The sequence below is a fragment of the Bison bison genome, unplaced genomic scaffold (genome assembly GCF_000754665.1).
Source record: "Bison bison bison isolate TAMUID 2011002044 unplaced genomic scaffold, Bison_UMD1.0 scf7180017864322, whole genome shotgun sequence".
Lineage (NCBI taxonomy): Eukaryota > Metazoa > Chordata > Mammalia > Artiodactyla > Bovidae > Bison > Bison bison.
In genome coordinates this window covers 4,815,417-4,841,499 of record NW_011494894.1, presented here as the reverse complement: position 1 = coordinate 4,841,499, position 26,083 = coordinate 4,815,417, and the positions used below count along the sequence as shown (strand labels likewise).

Here is a 26,083-nt window from a genome sequence, read left to right as displayed (position 1 = left end):
AAGGAATGATGCTAAAGCTGAAACTCCAGTACTTTGGCCACCTCATGCAAAGAGTTGACTCATTGGAAAAGACTCTGATGCTGGGAGGGATTGGGGGCAAGAGGAGAGGGGGACGACAGAGGATGAGATGGCTGGATGGCATCACTGACTCGATGGACGTGAGTCTGAGTGAACTCCGGGAGTTGGTGATGGACAGGGAGGCCTGGTGTGCTGCGATTCATGGGGTCGCAAAGAGTCGGACACGACTGAGCGACTGATCTGATCTGAGACCGTGAAGGGATTGTTGACCACATTAAGAATCTGGGGGTTTGTCCTAGAACAACGGGAAATCTTTAAAAGTTCTAATAAGGGGAATGCCGTGAGTAGAGTTGCAGTTAGAGAATATCACTGACTGAAAAGTGGAGAGTGGGCTGGAGCAGGACAAAAATGGACTCTGAGAGTGTATCATTAGGGATGGTGTTTACCTGTGATTAACAGAGTCTAACGGAGAAGGCAGTGGCACCCCACTCCAGGACTCTTGCCTGGAAAATCCCATGGGCAGAGGAGCCTGATAGGCTGCAGTCCATGGGGTGGCTAAGTCGAAGACTGAGCGACTTCACTTTCCCTTTTCACTTTCATACATTGGAGAAGGAAATGGCAACCCACTCCAGTGTTCTTGCCTGGAGAATCCCAGGGAAGGTTGAGCCTGATGGGCTGTCGTCTTTGGGGTTGCACAGAGTCGGACACGACTGAAGCGACTTAGCAGCAGCAGCAGCAGCAACAGAGTCTAAACATGCTGACTTAAAGAAAGAACTTTTGTTTTTCTCACTGAACGAGATTTCTGGAGCTGGGCACTACTTGCATTCGTTCAGCAGTTCAAGTCTTTACAGTTCTCTTGGCCACTGGCTTCAACATCATGCTCAGTCTGTGATCGTGGGTCATCAGCTCACCCCCAGTGTCGCCAGTTGCAACAGCGAGTGTGAAGTGAGCGAGTGAAGTCGCTCAGTCGTGTCCGACTCTTTGCGACCCCGTGGACTGTAGCCCACCAGGTTCCTCCCTCCATGGAATTCTCCAGGCAAGAGTACTGGAGTGGGGTGCCATTTCCTTCTCCAGGGGATCTTCCCAACCCAGGGATTGAATCCCAGTCTCCCACAGTCCAGGCAGACGCTGTAACCTCTGAGCCACCAGGGAAGCCCAGTAGAGCAAGAAAAATAGGTAAGGCAAAAAACTGTCCCTTTCAGGATTTTCTTAGAATTCCCACAAAACTACTTCCACTTACATCTCCTTGGTTAGATTCTTCACATGCCACTCCATCTACTACCTACTGAAAAGGCTAGAAAATGTAATTTTTAACACAGTGACAGCCCTCCTAAGATTGAGTTCTGTTAACATAAAAGAAACAGCTAAGTGATACTCGGTACGCACCTATAGCCAAGATATATTAGTCCAAATAAAATGGCATTGTTATTCAGATTAATGATGGAGGTGAGAAAGAAAGATGTACTCAAAAGATAACTTCAGGTAGAAGTATTAAGACTTGGTTATGGATTTGGATGTAGGGAAGTGATGATGATGAAGAAGGTATTAAGGATGACATCCAGTTCCTGGCTTATGTGACTGAACAATTGGCAGTTTCATCACATAAATGCAAGGAATGCTGGAAATGGACCAGGTTTTGAGGAATAAGGTCACAGATTCACTCTGAGTATATGTTGAGTTGGAAGCTGTTTTCAAAGAACCCACTGAAGATTCTTATCTGGTAACTGGGTATATCTGGAGCCCAGAAAAGAGATCTAGGCTAGAAATGTAAGTGTTGGAGTCATCAGAGTATGGGCAACTCCTGTCCTGCCCAAAGTGTAAGACAAATTGGCTCCCCTTGTAGCTCAGCTGGTAATGAATCTGCCTGCAGTGTGGGAGACCTGGGTTCAATCCCTGGATTGGGAAGATCCCCTGGAGAAAGGAAAGGCTACCTACTCCAGTATTCTGGCCTGGAGCTTTCCATGGACTGTATAGTCCATGGCGTTGCAAAAAGTCAGACAGGACTGAGCAACTTTCACTAGTCACAAGATACAGAGTGAAATGTGTTTGCAATCACTTAACACATGTGAGATATGATGGCTGGGGTTTGAAACAGTTGGAAACATGCTGTTTCTGTTGTTGCTGCTATTGCTGAGTCTTTAAATCTAGTACTATAATCTTCTGAGGATAAAGGCCATACTTACTTAATCTTTGTATCCACAGTGACTTACCCATAGTAAATAATGAAAAAATGAGAGGAATAAAGAATTGCCTATAGTCAAACGGAGAATCTGATCAATGCTTTTGAATGATACAAATAGCATACTATGAATATTGCTGGTGGTGGTTTAGTCACTAAGTCATGTCTGTCTCTTGCGAACCCATGGACAGTAGCCTGCCAGGCTCCTCTGTCCATGGGATCCTCCAGGCAAGAATACTGGAGTGGGTTGCTATTAAAGGGATAGAAATTGTAGAGTTTGTTGTAGACCAAGAGGCAACTGAACTTGCTGAGGGAGAGGAGTAGTCTAATTTGAAATCTAAGTTACATAAAGTGTATTAAAAATGTTACAAAGAGAGATTGAAGCTATATTGTAGAAGTCTTGGAAACCATGATGAGTTTTTATTTAATTCAGTGAGCAACATGGAGACACTAACATCTTTTAAACAAGGAATCTTGGATTGATCTAAAATGCACTTAAAATGTATCTTGACCACAATATATCATAAGATGGATAAAACTGAAAAAGAGTGGTCATATGGGACAATAGTTAAGAAACTCTGAGTTCTTAATTATTATTAATTATATATTACTGAGTTATTAATTATATATTACTTTTTTATATTATTTAATTTTTATATTGATTATATATTACTGAGTTATTAATTATATATTACTTTTTTCCAGAAAGGAAACAAGGACCATAGGTACAAATTTTAGGAGGCAGTATCTTTAAGTTTATTTTTAATTGGAGTATAATTGCTTTACAATGTTGTGTTGGTTTCTGCCATATATCAACATGAATCAGCCATAAGCACACAAATGTTCCCTCCCTCTTGAAGGTCCTTCCCACCTCCCACCCCATCCCACCCCTCTATGTTGTCACAGACCACCAGGTTGAGCTCCCTGTGTTATATAATAGCTTCTCATTAGCTATCTATTTTATATGTGGTAATGGATATATTTCAGTGCTATTCTCAGTCTGTCCCAGCCTCCAACCCCTGCTGTGTTCATACGTCTGTTCTCTATGTCTGAATCTCTATTCCTGCCCTTCAGATAGGTTCATCAGTACCATTTTTCTAGATTCCATACATATGTGTTAATATGATATTTGGTTTTCTCTTTCTTGTTTACTTAACTCTGTATAACAGACTCTAGGTTCATCCACCTCACTAGAACTGACTCAAATCCATTCCGTTTTATTGCTGAGTAACATTCTACTGTGTATATACATCTGCATCTATATCTATATATCAGTTCAGTTCAGTCGCTCAGTCACATTCAACTCTTTGCGACCCCATGGACTGCAGCATGCCAGGCTTCCCTGTCCATCACCAACTCCCAGAGCTTGCACAAACTCACGTCCATAGAGTCAGTGATGCCATCCAACCATCCCATCTTCTGTCATCCCCTTCTCCTCCTGCCTTCAATCTTTCCCTGCATCAGTCTTTTCTAGTGAGTCAGTTCTTTGCATTAGATGGCCAAAGTATTGGAGTTTCAGCTTCAGCATCAGTCCTTCCAATGAATATTCAGGACTGATTTCCTTTAGGATAGACTGGTTGGATCTCCTTGAAGTCCAAGGTCAAGAGTCAAGACTTGGTCAAGGTCCAAGTCAAGACTCAAGAGTCTTCTCCCAACACCACAGTTCAAAAGCATCAATTCGTCAGCACTCAGCTTTCTTTATAGTCCAACTCTCACATTCATACATGACTGCTGGAAAAACCATAGCTTTTACTAGATGGACCTTTGTCAGCAAATGTCTCTGCTTTTCAATATGCTGTCTAGGTTGGTCAGTTTTCTTCCAGGGAGCAAGCGTCTTTTAATTTCATGGCTGCAGTTACTATCTGCAGTGATTTTGGAGCCCAAGAAAAGAAAATCTGTCACTGTTTCCATTGTTTCCCCATCTATTTACCATGAAGTGATGGGACCAGATGCCATGATCTTAGTTTTCTGAATGTTGAATTTTAAGCCAGCTTTTTCACTCTCCTCTTTCACTTTCATCAACAGACTCTTTAGTTCCTCTTCACTTTCTACCGTAAGGGTGGTGTTATCTGCATATCTGAGGTTATTACTGTTTCTCCTGGCAATCTTCATTCCAGCTTGTGCTTCATCTGGCCTGGCATTTCTCATGATGTACTCTGCATATAAGTTAAATAAGTAGGGTGACAATATACAGCCTTGACATACTCCTTTTCCGATTTGGAACCAGTCTATTGTTCCATGTCCGGTTCTAACTGGTGCTTCCTGACCTGCATATAGATTTCTCAGGAGGTAGGTCAGGTGGTCTGCTATTCCCATCTCTTGAAGAATTTTCCACAGTTTACTGTGATCTACATAGTCAAAGGCTTTGGTGTAATCAATAAAGCAGAAGTAGATGTTTTTCTAGAAACTCTCTTGCTTTTTCGGTGATCCAACAGATGTTGGCAATTTGATCTCTGGTTCCTCTGTCTTTTCTAAATCTAGCTTGAACATCTGGAATTTCATGGTTCACATACTGTTAAAGCCTGGCTTGGAGAATTTTGAGCATTACTCTGCTAGCATGTGAGATGAGAGCAATCGTGCAGTAATTTGAGCAGTCTTTGGGATTGCCTTTCTTTGGGATTGGAATGAAAGCTGACCTTTTCCAGTCCTGTGGCCACTGCTGAGTTTTCCAAATTTGCTGGCATATTGAGTGCAGCACTTTCACAGCATCATCATTTAGGATTTGAAATAGTTCAAATGGAATTCCATCATATATACCACAACTTCTTTATCCATTTATCTGTAAACAGCCATCTAGGTTGCTTCCTTGTCCTGGCTATTATAAATAGTGTTGCAGTGAACATTGGGGTACATGTCTTTCTCAATTGTATATGCCCAGTAGTGGGATTGCTTTTTCAATTATGTGTCTTTTTCAGTTATGATTTTTCTCAGGGTATATGCCCAGTAGTGGGATTGCTGGATCATATGGTAGTTTTATTCCTAGTTTTTTAAGAAATCTAGGAGGCAGTTTTTAATAATAACACCAACAGATGTAGTATGTTAGTAGCAGTTATAACTTTCTTAAGAAAGTTTTTATTATATTAATAAACTTTTAATTATAAAACAGATTCAGAAACACAAAAGAAATATACTTCATAGATTATCTCATTGAATCTTCACAATTCTCTTAGTTAAATAATGTGTGATTTTTTTTTTTAAAGATTTGTTCAAATCCACTAACCTAGTTATTGTTGGAGCCAGGAATCAAAATCAGGCTGTTTGATTTCAGATTCTCTGTCTCCTACTGTGAACCTCTGCTCTAAACTATGTGCCTGATTTAAAACACACACACATGTGCACACACACACACACACACAGCTAATCCTTGGCGCTGTCCAACAGCTATTTTTGCTGCCTTGTGAAATAGTAAGCTGGAAAGTTTCATAGAAAATTTGAATGATTAGTGTAAGGGAAATCTGTTTTAAAGTGATTCTTAAACTTAGGAATAGTTGGACTAAGAAACTTTAATGTTTCCTCCAAGTGTTTAGATTCTTTAACATCCTCTTGAGAAAGGTAATTGAGAAGTATAAATAACAAAAGAGGAAATTATTTCTGCCCAGACATAACAAATGTGTTTTATGCAAAAATAGTCTCCAAATGTAACTGTTTTTCTTCTGCTTAGTCATTGTTTCCTGTTAAAGTTCTGCATGGAAAAGATAATTGCAGAATTTCATAGCATTTGCTTATTGCTTTTGCAGAAACAATAGGTGCAAAAACACACTACTATATTTAAGTAACTCTTTAAAAAATAGTACAAGATGGGTTTAGTTTTTATCATTTTCAAATCTTCACAGTTAAGTAAGACTGCTCTAATTATCTGAATCTCAGTTGCTGAGCTTTAATTACCTTTGATGGCTTGCCGTTTACTTCATGATCTATTATAAGAATGATCTCTCTTTAAAAACAGTGCCAGTGAATAGATAATGCACAAAGACTTTACATAGTGCTGACACTTAATGAATTGTTCCTCAATAAACTACAATAATGGAGAAGGAAATGGCAACCAACTCCAGTATTGTTGCCTGGAAAATCCCATAGACAGAGGAGCCTGGTGGGTTCCAGTCCATGGGGTCATGAAGAGTCGGACCTGACCGAGCGACTAACACTAAACTACAATAAAATAAAATAGTGCCAATGACAAATAACATCTCATTAATAATACTGAAATGATACTAAGGAATTATCATTTTGGTATTCCTGCCAAATTCTTTGTACAATTTGTATTGTACAAAGATAAATTTGAGGTGAATTTTTAAAGTTTTTCTAAACTGCAGTATCTTATCAAACAGCAAGTTTATTTTTTTTGTTGTCTTTAATTCCTTTTAAATAGAACCACCTCATATCAATGGATCTGAAGAACCCATGGAGATGTCAGTAATTGTTAATAATCCTCTTGAACTTACCTGCATGGCTTCTGGAATCCCAGCTCCTAAGATTACCTGGATGAAAGATGGTCGACCCCTTCCACAGATGGATCAGATGCAGACTCTTGGAGGAGGAGAGGTTCTTCGAATATCTAGTACTCAGGTTAGTTCAGAGTTCACATGATTATTTTGTCCTAGGTTAAACTTCTTACTTGCTAATCTCTGGGGAGTGTTGGAGAAATTGTCTTGGAGTCTGAATATATCACAGATCTCTGTGACTTTAGCAAGGGTAGATTTGTTCTATGACATGCATGATTGAATAGACACTTACAAGGTGACATGACTAAAACAAAGAAGTGAAATTATCAGATTAAGTATAGAAGGAAGCAAGATACCTTCATGTATATATATATTTTTTCAAGTTATCACAATGCCATAAGTGATAGTGTATTTAGGCAATGGCACCCCACTCCAGTACTCTTGCCTGGAAAATCCCATGGATGGAGGAGCCTGGAAGGCTGCAGTCCATGGGGTCGCTAAGAGTCGGACACAACTGAGCGACTTCACTTTGACTTTTCACGTTCATGCATTGGAGAAGGAAATGGCAACCCACTCCAGTGTTTTTGCCTGGAGAATCCCAGGGACGGGGGAGCCTGGTGGGCTGCCGTCCATGGGGTTGCACAGAGTCAAACATGACTGAAACGACTTAGCAGCAGCAGCAGCAGCAGCAGCAGCCCTTTATAGAAATGGCAAAAAGCGGTCAAACATATGTGTATAAGAGGCTTCAAAGGGCACTTTTGATCTTCAGAATGAACTCACAAACATGAAAATATGAAGAGATGAAATTTTTCCAAAAATGGTCAATTCAATAAAATTGACTGTTCTTTCAGTTTATGTTTAAGGAAATTAATCTGAAATGTAAATATATTAAAGAGAAGTATGTCTCGGGTGTCTTGTAACAATATACTCTTTTAAAAACAGAGGCAAACCTTATGTTACAAATATTATCCGTATGTCCCTAATGCCTTCATCTGTTAACTCAGGATCAAAACAGGAACAATGCTGAACTTACGTACTTGAGGCTTTAGAGATAAAGTGATGTGCTTAGACTGATGCCACAGGTATGCAGAGATGCTAACGTTGAGTTCGAATGATTATTGTTACTGCTGCTTTTATTGTTATTATAGTCATCATTTCTTTAAAGGTAGAATAACACATTACTTAATCATATTTCATGTACATTTTCACTGAAGAAATGGAAAAGAAAGGGAGCTAGAAAAGAGAGCTGAGGGTTATGAATTGCGTCAGTCTTATGTTGGGCTATGAGCTCTATCACACCCATGACCACCGTGACAACTTGGTAAGGCAGTGTCTTCATCCCCTTTCTACAAATCCAGAAACAGACAGAAAAAGATTAAGTATTCACCTATCCAGTACTTATCACTGGCTCAGTGATGGAATTGGTCTCAATCCTGGGTCTGATTCAACAGCATAGCCAGTGGAAGTCGGCCCAGTTTCTTGTTTCTAACATTAAAGAGAACGGACTTTGCATTTCCCTCTTCTCTCCATCAAGCATTTTAGTAACCCAGAAAAAACTCAGGTCACACTATCAAACCACTTGCTGAATCAGAATACTTGAATGCTGTAATTTCAACTGACCAAAAGGGAAGCCAAAGAATTTTGTAACTTAAGGAAGAGCATGGAGACAGTGAAGTGTGCACCAGAACCATAAATATAAAGGAAGATGGTAAATAAAGCTCTAAAAGGAAACAAGGCCACATTGCATTAGGTCTTAAATGTGAAAATGAAGAGTTACGTTAAAACAAGACAGAGTTTCCATCAAGAGTTAAATGGTGACCCACATAGTCCAGCTATTGTGAAGAACACAAATATAATACATAAGACATTTCTCAACCTTCAAAAAGGTTTCAGTTGTCTAAGAAAAATAAAAGTACACACATAATAAAATTAGGGAAAGAAACAATAGAGAACCATTAAAACATTATAGAATTAAAAAATTAAATATGATCAAGTCCCAAGACTGCTCGTGGTTCCTCTGCTCCTCTGTGTTTTATTTTACCTCTGTCAGAGCCCTTATTACTAAATTATATCTTAGTTACCTGCACTTTGTCTTTTTGTGTATGTATCTATTGCACATAATTGTGCTTGGTACATAATGGATATTTTGCAAATTCCAAATTGTGTCGTGAAAGATGAGAGTTTGCTAAGACATTTTCCATCAAACTCTCCTTCTGTGACAAAACAGGTTGGAAAAACTGTACCTTTCTCTCCTTTGTGAGCCATTATGCATGTCTATAACTGCAAAATCTTTCTCTAAAACACCTGGTTGATTATAATTTTTCAAATACCCTATTAAGAGAACACACATTAGAAAATGTAGCTACTGATAGTAATTATCAGTATTCAGAAGGGTGTAAGTTGTCAGGAAATGGTTCTTGGAGGAGGTAAGATCTAAGAACAGTCATGAATGATGGTGCAAGTTTGGCTGAGTCAGGACAAGTGTTGGGGACAATATAATTGGGGCATAGACTGTATTGGTGGAGAAGAGCTGACTTTGAGAGGTTTTCAAGGTATGACGAGCAACTTTGAAATTATTCTCCAGGCAGTAGTGCATCCCTTTCAATTCTTCATTGAAGGATGATGTGACTGTCACTCTTCTAAAGTTATATTTAGTAATTTTCCAGACATACTAGTCTTAACATCCTAATCTAAAATTTTTTCAGTGGAGTCTACGCACCCTACCAAAAAAAAAGTTTTTCAATAACCCATAAAGTCAGTTTTGAAGTAAGAATTTTAAAATTCTCAATATTCTAGGAGTATTCAAGTAATAAATGAAAACAGGATTTTCTATTTTTTAAAATACATTTTTCACAGTAGGAAGACCATCTGTTTTTCAGTGTATACTTTTCACTTATTTAAGCATGGGCTGTGTTAACACAGTGTCAAATATGAATAAAGTCTAACACTTCAGTGGAAACTCTGCATGGGCATTTTTAAAGAAATGTTTCTGGTTTTAGTCAGGAAATAGATTTTTCTGTCAGCCTGACTTATTTACAGCCAAATTACATAACATAGCTATATTGTTTTGCTATGGATATCAAGGAATATTAAAAATATGGTATTGATATTCTTTATTAAAATAACCTGATTTTTATTTACTACTTTGGTTGGTTGGTTGGTTAATGTGTTTTACTTGCTTCAGGAAGCCTCCAATAGAATTTTGCAATCTGCAATTTAAATTCATAAATACTTACTTCTTCAAAAAATACTGAGTAGTATTTGTGTCATATGTGGTGCTGTGTCCTATCTGTATCTGCCTTCTCTGACATCATTAACATACATAACATGCAAACATTCTGAGATCAAATACTGAAACCCTGTTTTTCTTTCTTTTTTTTTTAATAACAAAAAAAGATTTTATTGGGAACAGGTGCCCTGAAACCCTCTTAAAATCTATGTCAAATACATAGATTTACATGTAGCAGAGATGCTGAGCCATGCTCAGTATCAGAGTGCTAAATACAAATGTTAAGACAGTTATTAAATTTTAATTATCATGCTATATTAATGATATCTTGATTTGTGTGAGTCCTTTACATTTGTTCTAAGGATATTTATTCTCATCATCAAAACCAGTCTTTTAACCTTGTGCAATTCACTTATTTGAATTTTATAGGTGGAAGATACAGGAAGATACACATGTCTGGCATCCAGTCCTGCAGGAGATGATGATAAAGAGTATTTAGTGAGAGTGCATGGTAACGCTGGAAAATGTCCTGCAGTCCATCATACACTTATACCTAATTAAAAGGCATAATTTATGGAACATAGGGCAGCTATCCAACACATCATAAAACTATGTTTATATATTAGGAAATATGTATTTTGCAAATTTGATTTTTATATTTGACTGATCATGTGCTCATGGGACTAGTTTAATGGATTTTTGAGTTACATGTCTGTTCCTGCACAAGTAATTCATATAAATTTATTTTAAATCATAGAATATAAATTGGAGTAAAAATGAAAATAAAAAGTATTCATAATCTCATCTCACAGAATAAGACCTTTTTACATATAAATATTGTCACAGAAATGTGATCATGTGGCATATAGTATTTAACTCTTTATCTCAGTGGCATGTTGAACATGTTTTCATGTCAAAAAAATATATATTTTTATAACATTACTTTTAAGCGATTGCATGATTTCCAATTTTATGAACATGCCATTACTTACTTAATACATTCCTTATTTTTGGCTGTTTCTATATTTTCACCAACTTAATAAGCAGCACTATTATAGACATTCTTGTATAAGTCTGTTGGCCTATTTTTAATTATTTTGTTTTAATAAATTTCGATAAGTCCACTTTCTTGATTATATGCAAGTATATGCATATGCATGTACATACACACACACACATTCAAGACCAAATTACCTTCTAGAAAAGTTGGGCCAGTTAGACTATGGCTGGTCCTACTTTGACATAGAGCTGGAAATTACTGTTCAAAGAGAGGAACATTTAAAGAACTTAACAGAAGATCTTTATCTCCTCGTAGCCTAAATCACTAAGCAATCCTAACTGTATGCCTGGTGTGATGTAGGAGTGTTCTCCTGCCCCCACCAGCCCCACACACAAATTAGACCAACTGACGTGTAAATTGTGTATACAGCAGTCACATAAAAAATATACACTTTTAAAATTGTGGTATAGTTGATTTACAATATTAGTTTCAGGTATACACCATAGTGATTGAAAATTTTTAAAAATTATACTCCACTTAAAATTATTATGAAATATTGACTCTGTTTCCTTCACTTTATATCCTTGTAGCTTATTTATTTTATATATAGTAGTATATACCTCTTAATTCCTTACCCCTCTTTTGCCCCCCTTTCTGCATATATTTCTGTTTGTTATGATGGACAGAACCTAATTTAAAAGTTTTAAAATATGTCCAGAGAAAATTATTACCAAGTGTAGACCTGGACAAAAAAAAAAAAAATCCCTTCTTTGGGCCTTAGTTTCTTTACCTATTAAATGGTGATAAACTGTGGTTATATTACTTATCCTATCATTCATGTGGCTCTTAGAAGAATTTCGTTACTTAAGGTACTTAAGTACTGAGTACGATTTGTTACCAGGGTACTATAAATTGAATGAGTAGCATTTTAAATTAATGCTGCTGCTTTCATACAGCACAAAGAACACTGTTGAACACCTAAGATAAGCCAGAGCATTTTATATCTCATTTGTTAAAAGCCTTTTGTGTATTTGTTTTCCCATCCAGTACCCCCTAATATTGCTGGAACTGGCGAGCCCCAGGATTTCACTGTGTTACGGAACAGACAAGTGACACTGGAATGCAAATCGGATGCAGTGCCTCCACCTGTAATCACTTGGCTTAAAAATGGAGAACGGTTACAGGTAAGTCTTGCCAAGTTCCACAGATTCATTCTGAGGAAAAAAAAAATCATTCTGAGGAAAAAAAAAATCAGCTATAGAGTCCTTCAACATCAGGTTACTAGTTATTCAGCATTGCAGGGCTAGGCACAGAGTCCTTTTGTCAGCCTTCTTTTCTCAGCCTTTGCTGGTGTAGGTAGTAGCTAGTTATGAGTCAAAAGACAGGTATTTTGATTCACATACTTTGGATATTGGCCTAAGTATATATCCCCTGGAGCGGGTGAATTAAACTGGGACTGAAACACTCATGTCTTTTCTTGAAAGAAAAGAAACCAGCAAAGTCTCAAAAGAACTGACTTGTCTTGCCAAGTCCCTGGGCAAACCTGTTACTGAATTTCCTTGATCTAAACTTGGACCTCAGGAGTGACCCCAAGGATCTGTGAATCAGTTCAGTTCAGTCACTCAGTCATGTCCGACCCTTTGTGACCCCATAGACTGCAGCACAACAGGCCTCCCTGTCCATCACCAACTCCCGGAGCTTACTCAAACTCATGTCCATCGAGTCGGTGATGCCATCCAACCATCTCATCCTCTGTCGTCCCCTTTTCCTCCCACCTTCAATCTTTCCCATACCAGGAGTCTAGACTGAAATCTTTGGAAACACAGTTACTGGCTCTGTGAGGCTCCCATGCTCTGGTGATACCTGTCTGCTCTCATAGAGTTATCACAGCCTAGGATCCTAAGTAGCCTTTTAGGATTGGCTCTAAGCCTTGACTTTGAATGTTCAGATTGTCCTTATTCTAGTAGTTACTTATCTGTCTTTTTCCTCATCCTCTTAGTATAACCAGTTGTGATACACTGAGTCTAAATAAAAGGAAATTAGGTCCCTAATACCTAAGATAGAGAGACTTTAGCCATCATCAAATTACACAAACACTAACCACAGAGAGACTGATTCTGAAAGTTACTAACGTGTTTAATTATCATGCATATCACTTAACAGCCCCATGCCCCAGTTTCTCTGTTTATTGTGTGCCTGCAATAATGCTATGCCTTGTGATTGCTCCTAACAATAATCCTGATCCATAAGGAGCTCATCAGTTCAGTTCAGTTCGGTTCAGTCACTCAGTCATGTCCGACTCTTTGCGACCCCATGAATCGCAGCACGCCAGGTCTCCCTGTCCATCACCAACTCCTGGAGTTCACTCAAACTCATGTCCATCGAGTCGGTGATGCCATCCAGCCATCTCATCCTCTGTCGTCCCCTTTTCCTCCTGCCCCCAATCCCTCCCAGCATCAGTCTTTTCCAATGAGTCAACTCTTCCCATGAGGTGGCCAAAGTACTGGAGTTTCAGCTTTAGCATCATTCCTTCCAAAGAATCCCAGGGCTGATCTCCTTCAGAATGGACTGGTTGGATCTCCTTGCAGTCCAAGGGACTCTCAAGAGTCTTCTCCAACACCACAGTTCAAAAGCATCATCAATTCTTCGGCGCTCAGCTTTCTTCACAGTCCAACTCTCGCGTCCATACATGACCACTGGAAAAACCATAGCCTTGACTAGACGAACCTTTGTTGGCAAAGTAATGTCTCTGCTTTTGAATATGCTATCTAGGTTGGCCATAACTTTCCTTCCAAGGAGTAAGCGTCTTTTAATTTGATGGCTGCAGTCACCATCTGCAGTGATTTTGGAGCCCAAAAAATAAAGTCTGCCACTGTTTCCACTGTTTCCCCATCTATTTCCCATGAAGTGATGGGACCAGGTGTCATGATCTTAGTTTTCTGAATGTTGAGCTTTAAGCCAACCTTTTCACTCTCCTCTTTCACTTTCATCAAGAGGCTTTTTAGTTCCTCTTCACTTTCTGCCACGGGCTTCCCTGGTGGCGCAGAGGTTAAAGCGTCTGCCTGCAATGCAGGAGACCTGGGTTCGATCCCTGGGTTGGGAAGATCCCCTGGAGAAGGAAATGGCAATCCACTCCAGTATCCTTGCCTGGAGAATCCCATGGACGGAGGAGCCTGGTGGGCTTCAGTCCACGGGGTCGCAAAGAGTCGGACACGACTGAGCAACTTCATTTCACTTTCACTTCACTCACTTTCTGCCATAAGGGTGGTGTCATCTGCATATCTGAGGTTATTGATATTTCTCCTGGCAATCCTGATTCCAGCTTGTGCTTCTTCCAGCCCAGCGTTTCTCATGATATATTCTGCGTATAAGTTAAATAAGCAGTGTGACAATATATAGACTATCTGAAAATATACAGAAGTACATCAAGGATATAGAAAATTGATACTGCTGATAAATTTTATCTTAGAGGGATATACAGAGGAGAAACAGTGGGAAGAAGCAAGTAACCCAGACTGAAGGGTAAAGAATAGCCCAGGGGAGCCTCTTGGAAAGGGTGAGTTCAGTTTAAATGTTAGGTGAGAAAGAAGGGGACTCCAAATATAGGTGACAGTGTGTACAAAGTCATTACAGGAAAAGGAATGCTCTTGTCTCAGGAACTGCAGGTAGCTTGGTACGGTTGAAGTAGACCTTGATTAAAATCCTTTGATGATTCTCCATAGATTTCAGGATTCAGGTTCAGTTGCCCAGCTTTGCTCACAAAGCCCTTCATGCTCTGACTGTTCCTCCATAGTCTTATCTCCTATGTGTGCATTTCACTCTAGACCACTAGATGTTCAGACAGGGACTGAGTAAATGTCAATGATGGAGAAATCAGGCTAATTTCAGATATGACCAAGTGATGTCAGTACTGGGACAGACTGAATTCAACAGTAAATGGCAAAAAAAAAAAAAAGAGAGATGAGTTCAGTTTTAGATATTTTGAGTTTGAATTACCTATATATTATCCAAATGGAAATTCCACAAAGTTCAAAGAAATATAGGTCTGTATTTACTCAAAAATATCTTTGATATGGTGGTCCTCAATAGTATAGCCTGTTGTTGAAGCCATAGGTTTGTATGAGGTCAACCAGAAAGCACGTGGTATGAGAAGACCTGTAAATGAGAATAACGCCTAAGACAACATTGACAATTAAAAAGTGAGCAAAGGAAGAAGAGGAGAAAAGTGGGACTGAGAAGGAGCACTTGGAGAAATTGGTGCACTGAAAGCCAAGAAATAGAGAGGGAGCAGTTAACAGAGTTCATGTCAAGATACAAAGTAAATTGTATTTATTGGCTTTGGTAATACACAGATGTGATTCAAGATGTAAGCAATCTTCAGTCAAGTGTTCAAAGTAGAAGACAAGTTACAGTTGTTGGGGGAGTGAAAGAAGAGGAAGTGGAAATGATTGTGGACTATTATTTAAATACAAAAGAGATTTGTATATTCTTATTTACTAAAAGCATTTGAAGATAGAGAACTAAGTGCGTTGAGTAGGGAAAGGATGGGACCCTGGTGACAGATGAAGAGATTAGCCTTGGACTGAAAGGATGACCTTTTTCACAGAGATGGAAATGTAGGAAGGAAGGTTGCATTCATATGCAAGATGAGAGGGATAAATTGCAGGCACTTGGCTTTGATTTTCTCAGTGGAGTAGGAAACAGGGTCATCTGCTCAGAATAAGGTTCTGCTGCTAAGTCGCTTCAGTCGTATCCGACTCTGTGCGGCCCCAGAGATGGCAGCCCACCAGGCACCCCCCGTCCCTGGGACTTTCCAGGCAAGAACACTGGAGTGGGTTGCCATTTCCTTCTCCAATGCATGAAAGTGAAAAGTGAAAGTGAAGTTGCTAAGTCATGTCCGACTCCTAGCGACCCCATGGAGTGCAGCCTACCAGGCTCCTCCGTCCATTGGATTTTCCAGGCAAGAGCACTAGAGTGGGGTGCCATTGCCTTCTCCAAGGTTCTAAGGAAAGAAATCAAATTTGGAAGAATCACTGGCAGTAAATGGGAAGAGAACCAGAGAAAGTTGCAGTGAGACTGAGTAAATAAGCAGAACTTACTGATATTCATGGAAGAAAGACATGAAAATCAACTTGGAACTTTTTATTAGCATAAAGTCCTGCTATACCCATATTGAACTTAAATATTAAAATATGTTTTGTAGAACTTACCAAGTATATTGAAAAAATCACCTGTTCTCATTATAAATAATAAAAATTTACCACTAATGGCCCCCATAGGAATTAAAGGCCTACAGAAAATGTGTGGACTTTAAAGATAGATTGACCTGAACTGTACATCTTAGTGTAAGCAACTTTTTTCACTAGAAATATATGTTTATCTGGGATAAAACCCATATGGTAGAAAAATCTCATTTGGACTCTTCCTGAAGTAGATCCACTTTGGCACAACCGGAAAATATCAGCCTTTGTTGCTACCTGGCATTTTTTTAAAAGTTTATGAACAATCCTCAATTGGACATAATAGAGTAGGTATCATTATATTTCAGTATTTCATCTCAATATAGATCTCTGTAGTTTCATAATTTTTGGTCCCATGCCTGGACACAAAATAAATGCTTAACAAGTATTTGTAGACTAAAATCATTTATTATTTTAAAAATGTTGAAGGATAATTGTTTCCTTTAAGTTAACCAAAGGTAATTTATTATCAGGAAACTTTCAGCTTTAAGTAACAGGCTTCAAACTGTGAACAACTTAATTGGGAGCAGGGGGAAGATACTTATTAGCAATAATAGTTGGTGAAGTTAAGCTTTAGGCATTATCCAAAGGCTCTAATTATGTAGTCTCTGTCCTTCCTTTATCTCAGTCCTGCGTATGTCTTAGATTCACAGCACATGGTGGTACAGCTGCACCCGCCTGTGTCACCCTCACTATCAGATTCCAGTAAAAATATGCCTTATCCCAGCACTTCCAGAAATGTCCTGCAGGAGCACTCAGGGGCCCAACTTGAAACACTTTTCCATCCTTGAGTGGATCACTGTGAAGAACAAGAGACACTGACTGTGCTCTGGCCTTAACTTCAGTCATAGAGATAGCTCCCAAGAGTTTCTGATTCCAGGATAGTAGTAGGGGGAGCAGACAAAGATACTGGGAGACAGTATGCTACAATTCACTATTTGGTTACTTTTGATGATTCTTATTTCATTTTCCTGACATTTTAATGGTAAATTTTCCTTGTTGAATCCAGGCAACACCTCGAATAAGAATCCTATCTGGAGGGAGATATTTGCAAATTAATAATGCAGATCTAGGTGATACAGCCAATTATACCTGTGTTGCCAGCAACATTGCGGGAAAGACTACAAGAGAGTTTATTCTCACTGTCAATGGTAAGAAAGCTTAACCCCTGTTTCACAATTTAAAAATTTAGACAGGACATTCAAAGAGATAACATTTTTGTTTTTTATGAGCATACTAAACAAACTCTTGTGCTTATCTTATTTCTTTTGACATAGACAACATGTGACATTTGTGCTATATCTATATTCAAACTAACTCAACATCAAAAATATAATTAAAGATACATTTCTCTTAGAGGACAATACATGTCCAATTGTTATCAGCATATTCTGATATTTTATATCATTCAGATCAGAGCCACTGGAGAAGTTAATACACTAAATCTCTGGGTGACAAGTAGCCAATTATTTAGTCACTTTTATTGATGTTGGGGTTTGATTATATATGTGCTAGACAGAGACTGCCATGGGACTGTACTTTTCTCAAATATAAAATCTAAACACTAAAATTTGCCAAATTTCAGGAATATGACACTGACTTTTAAAAACCGTCCCTCTGATGTTTTAATAGATGAAATTTTACAAGTTGGATGACCCAGGCAGTTAATATTGCTAACACTAAAATTAAAATTCAAGTTTTGTATTCCCATGTGAACTCAGTGATTAGTAAAATACATGCTCTGAGACTTGCATGATTAATCACAGATGTGTTTTTTTAAACAGCCCACTTTCTAAGCTTTATTTAAAGTGAAGTTGTTCCAGTGTTAACATTCTCTGACCATTATTTGGCCAAAGAGAAATAAGAAATATCATCTTTAATTTGTATCATACCAGAGCTGGGTTTTTTTTAATCTTTTCAAGCCTCTTCCATAGAAAGACAGATTTCACACACCATGAGTGAGTGAGTGAAAGTTGCTCAGTCATGTCCGATTCTTTGCAACCCCATGGACTATACAGCCTGTCGAATTTTTCAGGCCAGAATATTGGAGTGGGTAGCCTTTCCCTTCTCCAGGGGATCTTCCCAATCCAGAGCTCGAATCCAGGTCTCCCACATTGCAGGCGGATTCTTTACCAGCTGAGACACAAGGGAAGCCCTTCACACACCATATCAGGGATTTAAAGCCCCTTCATTTTTGAGTAGATTTTTAAATAAAATCTTGAGTAAGGTTTTAGGAATTCAACCCCAATTCTATTTATACTAACCTGAATTAGCTGTAGGCAAAGCCATATATTAGACTCAAATCTCAGCTTATATTATTACCTAGTCAGAGTCTTAGTTCAGGCTGTGTTACTGATATAAATGAAATTTTCCACATGCATCTCTTTTACAGTTCCTCCAAGCATAAAGAGTGGCCCCCAGAGTCTTGTCATTCACTTAAATAAGTCAACTCTATTGGAATGCTTTGCGGAAGGCGTGCCAGCCCCAAGGATAACATGGAGAAAGGATGGAGCTGTTCTATCTGGTAGTCATGCAAGGTAACAGTTCTAGAAAAGGATGAAAAATACTGTAGGGACTGAAATGTAAGTTTTTAAATATTTGATCCAATGCATTATTTGAGTCTTTTCATTCTAAAATTAGAGGAGGGTTCAGGATGGGGAACACATGTATACCTGTGGTGGATTCATTTTGATATTTGGCAAAACTAATACAATTATGTAAAGTTTAAAAATAAAATAAAATTTAAAAAAATAAAAATAAAATAAAATAAATTTAGTCTCTTCATCTTAATAAGAGAATCAGACTACAGTATTTTAAAACCCTAACTCTAATTCCTAAAAGCTTGCATCCAAAATGTAACGATTATAATGTATCCAAGATCATAAGTCCATCTGCTATACCCCTTTTCAGAATATCCCTTTTTTCTACCAAGGGTATTACAAATTTCTGAAGCAGGAAAAGGACTAAAAATGGATAACTGAGTCTTTTAAAATGCTCTCAGTTAAAATGTGCATAATCAGAAAGACTCATATTCAGAGACCTTCACGTGTGATTTCTTCTAGATACTCCGTCTTGGAAAATGGATTCCTTCGCATCCAGTCAGCACAAGTGACTGACGGTGGGCGATATTTGTGTATGGCCACCAGTGCCGCGGGGACAGACCGCAGGCGAATCGATTTACAGGTCCACGGTAAATATACCTTTAGGAACAACTTCCGGTCTCAGAGTCAAATGCTCTTTGGTTGCCTAAACCAGTGGGGTCATAGCACAAAGACCTTCAGGTCCAGCGATCTATTATAAACAATCAAGGCTCATGGTGAATAGCATTATCACAGCACTGTGTGAGTTCAGAGAACCTTATTGTGTTCATAATTGTAAAGTAAGTTATCTGTGATTAATTTCAGTTTGGCAGAGATACTTCAGATGGCATACTGTTGCTGACTGTGTTTTCTCTCTTACTTGGTGACCGTTTCAGTTCCTCCATCCATTGCTCCGGGTCCTACCAACATATCTGTAACAGTAAATGTTCAAACCACTCTGGCTTGTGAGGCTACTGGCATACCGAAACCGTCAGTCAACTGGAGGAAAAACGGGCATCTTCTGAATGTGGATCAAAATCAGAATTCATACAGGTAAGGAGCAATTTACCTGGAAAATTCCACCAGCTATTTAGAAACATATTTTTCAAAGAATTAACATTTTCGCTTTATCAATGGGGACAGAAAATGTATAAAGTACGAAGAACTAGCTAGTATGCAGAGAGTATATTATTTTTTTCTTAGTATTGAATTAGATTTTCAATCTAAAGTATTTTTTCTGAATTACAGGTACAACTTCTCTTTCCATAAGCCCTGTGGATGACTGTCAGTGAGCTCTATAGCATTAAATTTCCATTCTGCTGCTGTTTTTAGCACCTTTCATAATTTTATAATGACAAAGGATAAAAACATCATTTAGTATAAAAGAAAAAGTACTCTTTAAAAATAATATGAGTTTTAGTTGCAGAATAAAAATCAAATTTTATACCTTCAGATACAGTGTAGGTATTTGGCAGCATGTGTAAGGAGAAAGTGGAGAAGGCAATGGCACCCTACTCCAGTACTCTTGCCTGGAAAATCCCATGGATGGAGGAGCCTGGAAGGCTGCAGTCAGTCCATGGAGTCGCTGAGGGTCGGACACGACTGAGTGACTTCACTTTCACTTTTCACTTTCATGCACTGGAGAAGGAAATGGCAACCCACTCCAGTGTTCTTGCCTGGAGAATCCCAGGGACGGGGGAGCCTGGTGGGCTGCCGTCTATGGGGTCGCACAGAGTTGGACACAACTGAAGCGACTGAGCAGCAGCAGTAAGGAGGAAAATAGCAGTTTCACCAATTTTCTGTACTCTTCCAGCTTTACTACCATTCTTCTTACTATATCATATTTTTAAAGACTAACCTTAAAAATACTACATATTTCTGATTCCTTAGATGAGCATTTCTTGTGTTAATAGATATCTTGTCAAAAGATTTGCTATATCACTAAAAACAAGTTTTCATAGACCTACCCTGATAAAAATTGATTCTGTTACATCTGAAAATATAAATTAGGAGGGTTTCGCTGGAAAATCTGTTGCGTCTCTCTCTTTCTCATCCTTCTAATCCTTTGGCATTGGGGGTTTAATGACTTGAAAGCATACTCTATGTGGAAAATGCCAATGCCCTTGAATTAAGAAGCAGGTCAAATCTGTTCCCATTGAATCAAATTATTCCCATTCATCAGTGCACAGTTTGAGGTAAGAAAATAGATATTCTTATTTAGATTACTTTAAATAATGTATGTGTGTTTACTCAGCCTTTTGTATATTTGAAGTGATTCAGATAACTTTAGTTTTGAGTTTATTTCAAGTTAGACTCTGATTTATGTACTGTGCATCTCCAAGGTATCCACCACATGTAAGGAGACATGTGAAGCAGGGAAAGCTGCAAGACAGACTTGTGGTTACCTATCGGTCAGTGGAAATAATCAAATTCCAAGCTGCAAAGTTACTGTGACATTTAGAGATCATCTGTGTGAAGCATCTGAGATGGCACCAGGAATGTATCTGGTGGTCAGTGAACAGCGGCTATCATCAGTGTGCTCATTTCACTGTATTTCACCTAGGAGAGCATGGTTGGTCACGCTATCAGCATTCAGAAACTGCAGGATTCCCTCTTAAGGCAATCATTCTACACTACTGCTTCCTGCAGATGATGAGGTTGAGGCCCTGTTAACCCACTGCCATATAAACTTAAAGTCTGATACATAAAATGATGCTCACTTTAACATTTGAGGGAAGAGTTCCATTTCCCTCAGTTCCCAACATGGTACCATGTTGAACCAACTAGAAACATTTATGAAAACTGATATATAGCACCTCATTGCTTTGAAATCTCTTCTAGGCTCCTTTCTTCAGGTTCACTGGTAATTATTTCCCCTTCTGTGGACGACACTGCGACCTATGAGTGCACGGTAACCAATGATGCCGGAGAGGACAAGAGAACTGTGGATCTCACTGTCCAAGGTAGAACTGGCTTAGTATGTGGACTGAAAGTTATTATAATGATATCATTTCTTCACAAAGGGCTTCCTTTTCCACTTACCAAACATTCACTTACAATGTAGAAAGAGGATTTATGAGTAGGCTTTGGAAATCTATCAGGATTGGAAACATGTAGTTTTCTTTCTCTTTGTTGTTGTTTTTTAGTTCCACCTTCCATTGCTGATGAGCCTACAGACTTCCTAGTAACCAAACACACCCCCACAGTGATCACCTGCACCGCTTCAGGAGTTCCGTTTCCCTCAATCCACTGGATGAAGAATGGTGTAAGACTGCTTCCCAGAGGAGAGGGTTATAGAATTCTGTCCTCAGGTAAGACCCAGCTCAGTGATTACACAGATATTGATTGGGTTAGTTACTAATGGATGGCCTTACTTGGACTTTTGTTGCACCAAAATAAAAGAAAAAACATATCAATATTCCTAGGCTTAGGCATGTGGGAAAAAATTCAGTTAGGGTTGGGAGGGGAATGAGGGAAAGGGATAGGAAAAAACCTAAAAACAAAATAATAAATAATAACTAAAACTGATCTCCATGTATTCAGCATGACCACTTAGATTTTATGTGCATATTTTCTAAACCTAAGGTTTGGAAGGATTTCCCTGGTAGCTCAGTGGTAAAGAATCCACCTGTTAATGCAGGAGCTACAGGAGTCGCATGTTCAGTCCCTGGGTCGGGAAGATCCCCTGGAGGAGGAAATGGCAACCCATTCCAGTATGCTTGTCTGGGAAACCCCATGGACAAAGGAGCCTAGCGGGCTGCAGTACATGTGTGCGGTAGTCACTCAGTCGGTCATGTCCAATTCTTTGCAATCCATGTACGGCAGCCCACCAGGCTCCTCTGTCCATGGAATTCTTCAGGCAAGAATACTGGAGTGGGTTATTTCCTTCTCCAGGGGAATCTTCCCAACCCAGGGATCAAACGCAGGTCTCCTGCACTGCAGACACTTTACTGCCTGAGCCACCTGGGAAGCTCAGTCCATAGGGTCGCGAAAGAATTGGACACAACTTTGCGACTAAACATCAAGGTTTTAAAATTGTACTCATTGCCTTTGAGTGAACCACACTTCTTTGGCCAAACAGAATGTCCATTCATTTAATAAACATTTAATACCTAAAATGGGCTATGTACTCCACTAAATTTCTGAAGATCTAAAACTAAGACAGGGTTCTTGCTTTCAAGTTTTCTATAATTTAACAAGTAAGATTGGGTGGCAAGTGTTATGATGTGGCTGTTTTTTAAGGGTGGTTGTAAACACCATTTATAAAATTTAAGCTCTGAAAATTTTATGTATTAAAGAGAAAAAATAATTCACCTAAATGAAAATGCAGGTGATTCACATTCGTGTTTCTGAAAATTTATCCTGGATTGAGGAGGAGGATTAAAAGTAGCAACTAACATCCTGGGGCTTTATGAGTGTGTGCATCTTATGCTAAGAGAATTTATTTCTTCAAAAGAAGGAAAATAATGAAAGATGAACTTGGTTCTCATCGCAAAGTATGTTGGCTATCTCAGAAATCTGCATAGATGGGTAGCAAGTAAAATCATAAAATATAAATTAACTACCCTTCACCACAAAGTACTGTGCTAAGAGAACAGTTTAGAACTTTCTCAGAAAGAAAGAGTCACCCTATGACCCAGCAACTCCACTCCTAGGTATCTACCCAGAGAAATAAAAACATATGTCCACGCAAAGATTTATGCGCAAACATTGGAGAATCCCAGGGACAGGGGAGCCTGGTGGGCTGCCGTCTGTGGGGTCGCACAGAGTCGGACACGACTGAAGTGACTTAGCAGCAGCAGCAGCATTCATGTAGCAATCTTCTGAATAGCCAAAAATTAGAAGCAGTGTAAATTTCCATTAACTGGTTAGTGGATAAACAATGGGGATCACTTTACACAATGGAATTCTCTTTAACAATAAAATGGAACACAAATATTGACACATGCGACAACAGATGCAACTCAAAAACTATGCTCACAGTAGAAGTCAGACACAAAAGATTTCGGTATGATCTCATCTAGGTAAAATGTCCAGAAGAGGTCAATATTTAGAGACAGAAAGTAAATTAGTGATCACTGGGGCTGAGAGTGAGGCAGGACTATAAATGGGGGTAGATTTCTTTTTGGTGTAATGAAAATGATCTAAAATTAAACTGTGATAATTGCATGAGTCTGTAATATGCCAGGAGTTACTGAATTGTACATTTAAATGGCTGAATTTTATAGTCTGAAAATTTGCCTAAATAAAGTTGTTAATGGTGGTTTTTTTTTTTTTTTTTTTAAGTTCTGTGCTAGGTAGGCACAGGGAATACAAGCCAAGTACCCCCATGCGAGAGGGACAGAAACACAAAAATCAGAGACATGGTTTATCAAACCAGAAAAAGAGGAATGCCCTATGCATGAAATTCTTCTTTCCTTTTTAGGAGCAATTGAAATACTTGACACTCAACTAAGCCATGCTGGAAGATATACTTGTGTTGCCAGGAATTCAGCTGGTTCTGCACATCGACATGTAAGCCTTCATGTCCAAGGTATGAAAGGGTACTTATTCATTAAAATCTTGCTGTTATCTCTTTAAGTCATGTTTTTTCTTCAAAGATGGTCCTGTCTAGGGTCATAAACCACAGTAATATTTTGGGGCAATGAAAGCTGATAGATATTCTTCAGCAGACTACAGAAAGCATACAGATGACAAACCACACTGAACAACCTCTAAATTATTTTCGTTGAATTTTCACGATCTGTTTCTGATTTTAGTCTTTTCTCTGGAGTTCTTCTAATGGAAACTGGCTATAGTAACAAGATTCAAAAAGCAACGTGATATGGCTGATATGTGCTTTTCCCTGGGCCAATGAAATCACTAATATCTTGGAAGTGTGAATTCAGACAGGTTTAACCTCATGGCTACTGTAGACATTTATGCCACTAACTAGAGTCCTTGCAACATTTCTGTCGATTGGTTCTTACAGAGCCTCCAGTCATTCAGCCTCAGCCAAGTGAGCTGGACGTCATTCTAAACAATCCCATTTTATTACCCTGTGAAGCAACAGGGACACCCAGTCCTTTCATCACTTGGCAAAAAGAAGGCATCAGTGTCATCAGTTCAGGTACTGTTTCTCTCAGGACAATCATGGCAACTCAGTTTTATTTTTCAGAAGTCAGTATAATTTTTTTAACAAAAGTAAAAATTCTTCTCACCCTGTTCTAACTATGATGTAGGTAGAAGCCATGCAGTTCTTCCCCGTGGCGGCTTGCAGATCTCCAGAGCTGTCAGAGAGGATGCTGGTACTTACATGTGTGTGGCTCAGAATCCAGCTGGTACAGCCTTGGGCAAAATCAAGTTGAATGTCCAAGGTAAGTACATATGCTTATATCAGTGCCTATCAAAATTCATATTATGTCAAATAATGATGCTGCCATAGTCCTTCATATTCTTAGTTTACATTATTCTATTTGTTTTCTATTCTATTTCTATTCTGTTACTCTTTTGAAGAAAAAAATTTAGTGCTCGGGTGGTTTGGGGGCATTATTTGTATAAGAAAACTGAGACATCTCATATTTTTAATTTCTGTGAATCTCCATTTGGTACTTCTATTGTAGCACATATTTAAGGTGATTTTTAAAACCATTTTCTCCATAATGCTACTCTGTATATATTACAAAACACTGGATTGTAATATCCACTTAAAAATCATAATTATTTTTAATTTTACAAAATGACAGAAGTTCTGAAACCAAAAAGTAAGTCATATTGCAAGTAAACCAACTTGATGAGAAAAAATATATAAGAAGAGAGTGGGTTTTTTTTTCATAGTTACATTTTCTTGATGTAATGTTCATATCTTGCATGCATTGCTTTTGTGGATAAAAACCTGACCTAGAAATGGGTTCTGAGCTACTCAGTTCACACTGGCTGGTTTGAATTTCCTTGTAATGTGATTTTCCTAGGGTGAATGAATAACTGTAGTTAAGCTCACTTACTTATCTGCAGGTTATAAATCTAATTTCCTTATATTTTTCAACAATTTTAATAAACATTTATTGGGATGTTAAGTAGAAATACATTGAACATTACAGACATAATATTTTTATGGTGTGAAGAAGGGAAAAACAAAACCAGTCTTCTCTGGGGGGACCATTAGAGCTGAGATCTGAATGAGGAGTGAGGATGAGCCATGTAAAGGTAGCAGAGTGCCCACGGAAGAGAAGGCGGCATGTGTAATGGTCCCGAGGCAGGAAGGGTAAGAAAAGAATCGTGGCTGACAGTGAACATGGGGAGGCTGACAAATGGAAAGGAGATCAGAAACTAAGCAGGGCCAGTGCACGGAACACCTGAAAGACCAGAGGAGGGGGAGATTTTCTTTTCTGTGCAATATTGAAGGCTGTCCATGATT

At 38.6% G+C, this 26,083-nt stretch overlaps 1 protein-coding gene across 3 annotated transcripts in view; it reads left to right on the top strand.

Moving 5' to 3' along the window:
* The window catches only part of HMCN1 (hemicentin 1), a 541,857-nt gene that overhangs the window by 433,002 nt on the left and 82,772 nt on the right, over positions 1–26,083 (top strand). For all 3 annotated transcript variants that reach the window (XM_010853073.1, XM_010853072.1, XM_010853074.1), the window contains exons 69-80: positions 6,567–6,763; positions 10,298–10,379; positions 11,916–12,052; positions 17,118–17,259; positions 18,501–18,645; positions 19,171–19,298; positions 19,584–19,740; positions 21,529–21,650; positions 21,834–21,998; positions 24,113–24,220; positions 24,659–24,796; positions 24,909–25,043. In XM_010853073.1, coding sequence (XP_010851375.1) covers positions 6,567–6,763; positions 10,298–10,379; positions 11,916–12,052; positions 17,118–17,259; positions 18,501–18,645; positions 19,171–19,298; positions 19,584–19,740; positions 21,529–21,650; positions 21,834–21,998; positions 24,113–24,220; positions 24,659–24,796; positions 24,909–25,043 — 1,656 coding nt within the window. The remainder of the gene's footprint in view (positions 1–6,566; positions 6,764–10,297; positions 10,380–11,915; positions 12,053–17,117; positions 17,260–18,500; positions 18,646–19,170; positions 19,299–19,583; positions 19,741–21,528; positions 21,651–21,833; positions 21,999–24,112; positions 24,221–24,658; positions 24,797–24,908; positions 25,044–26,083) is intronic.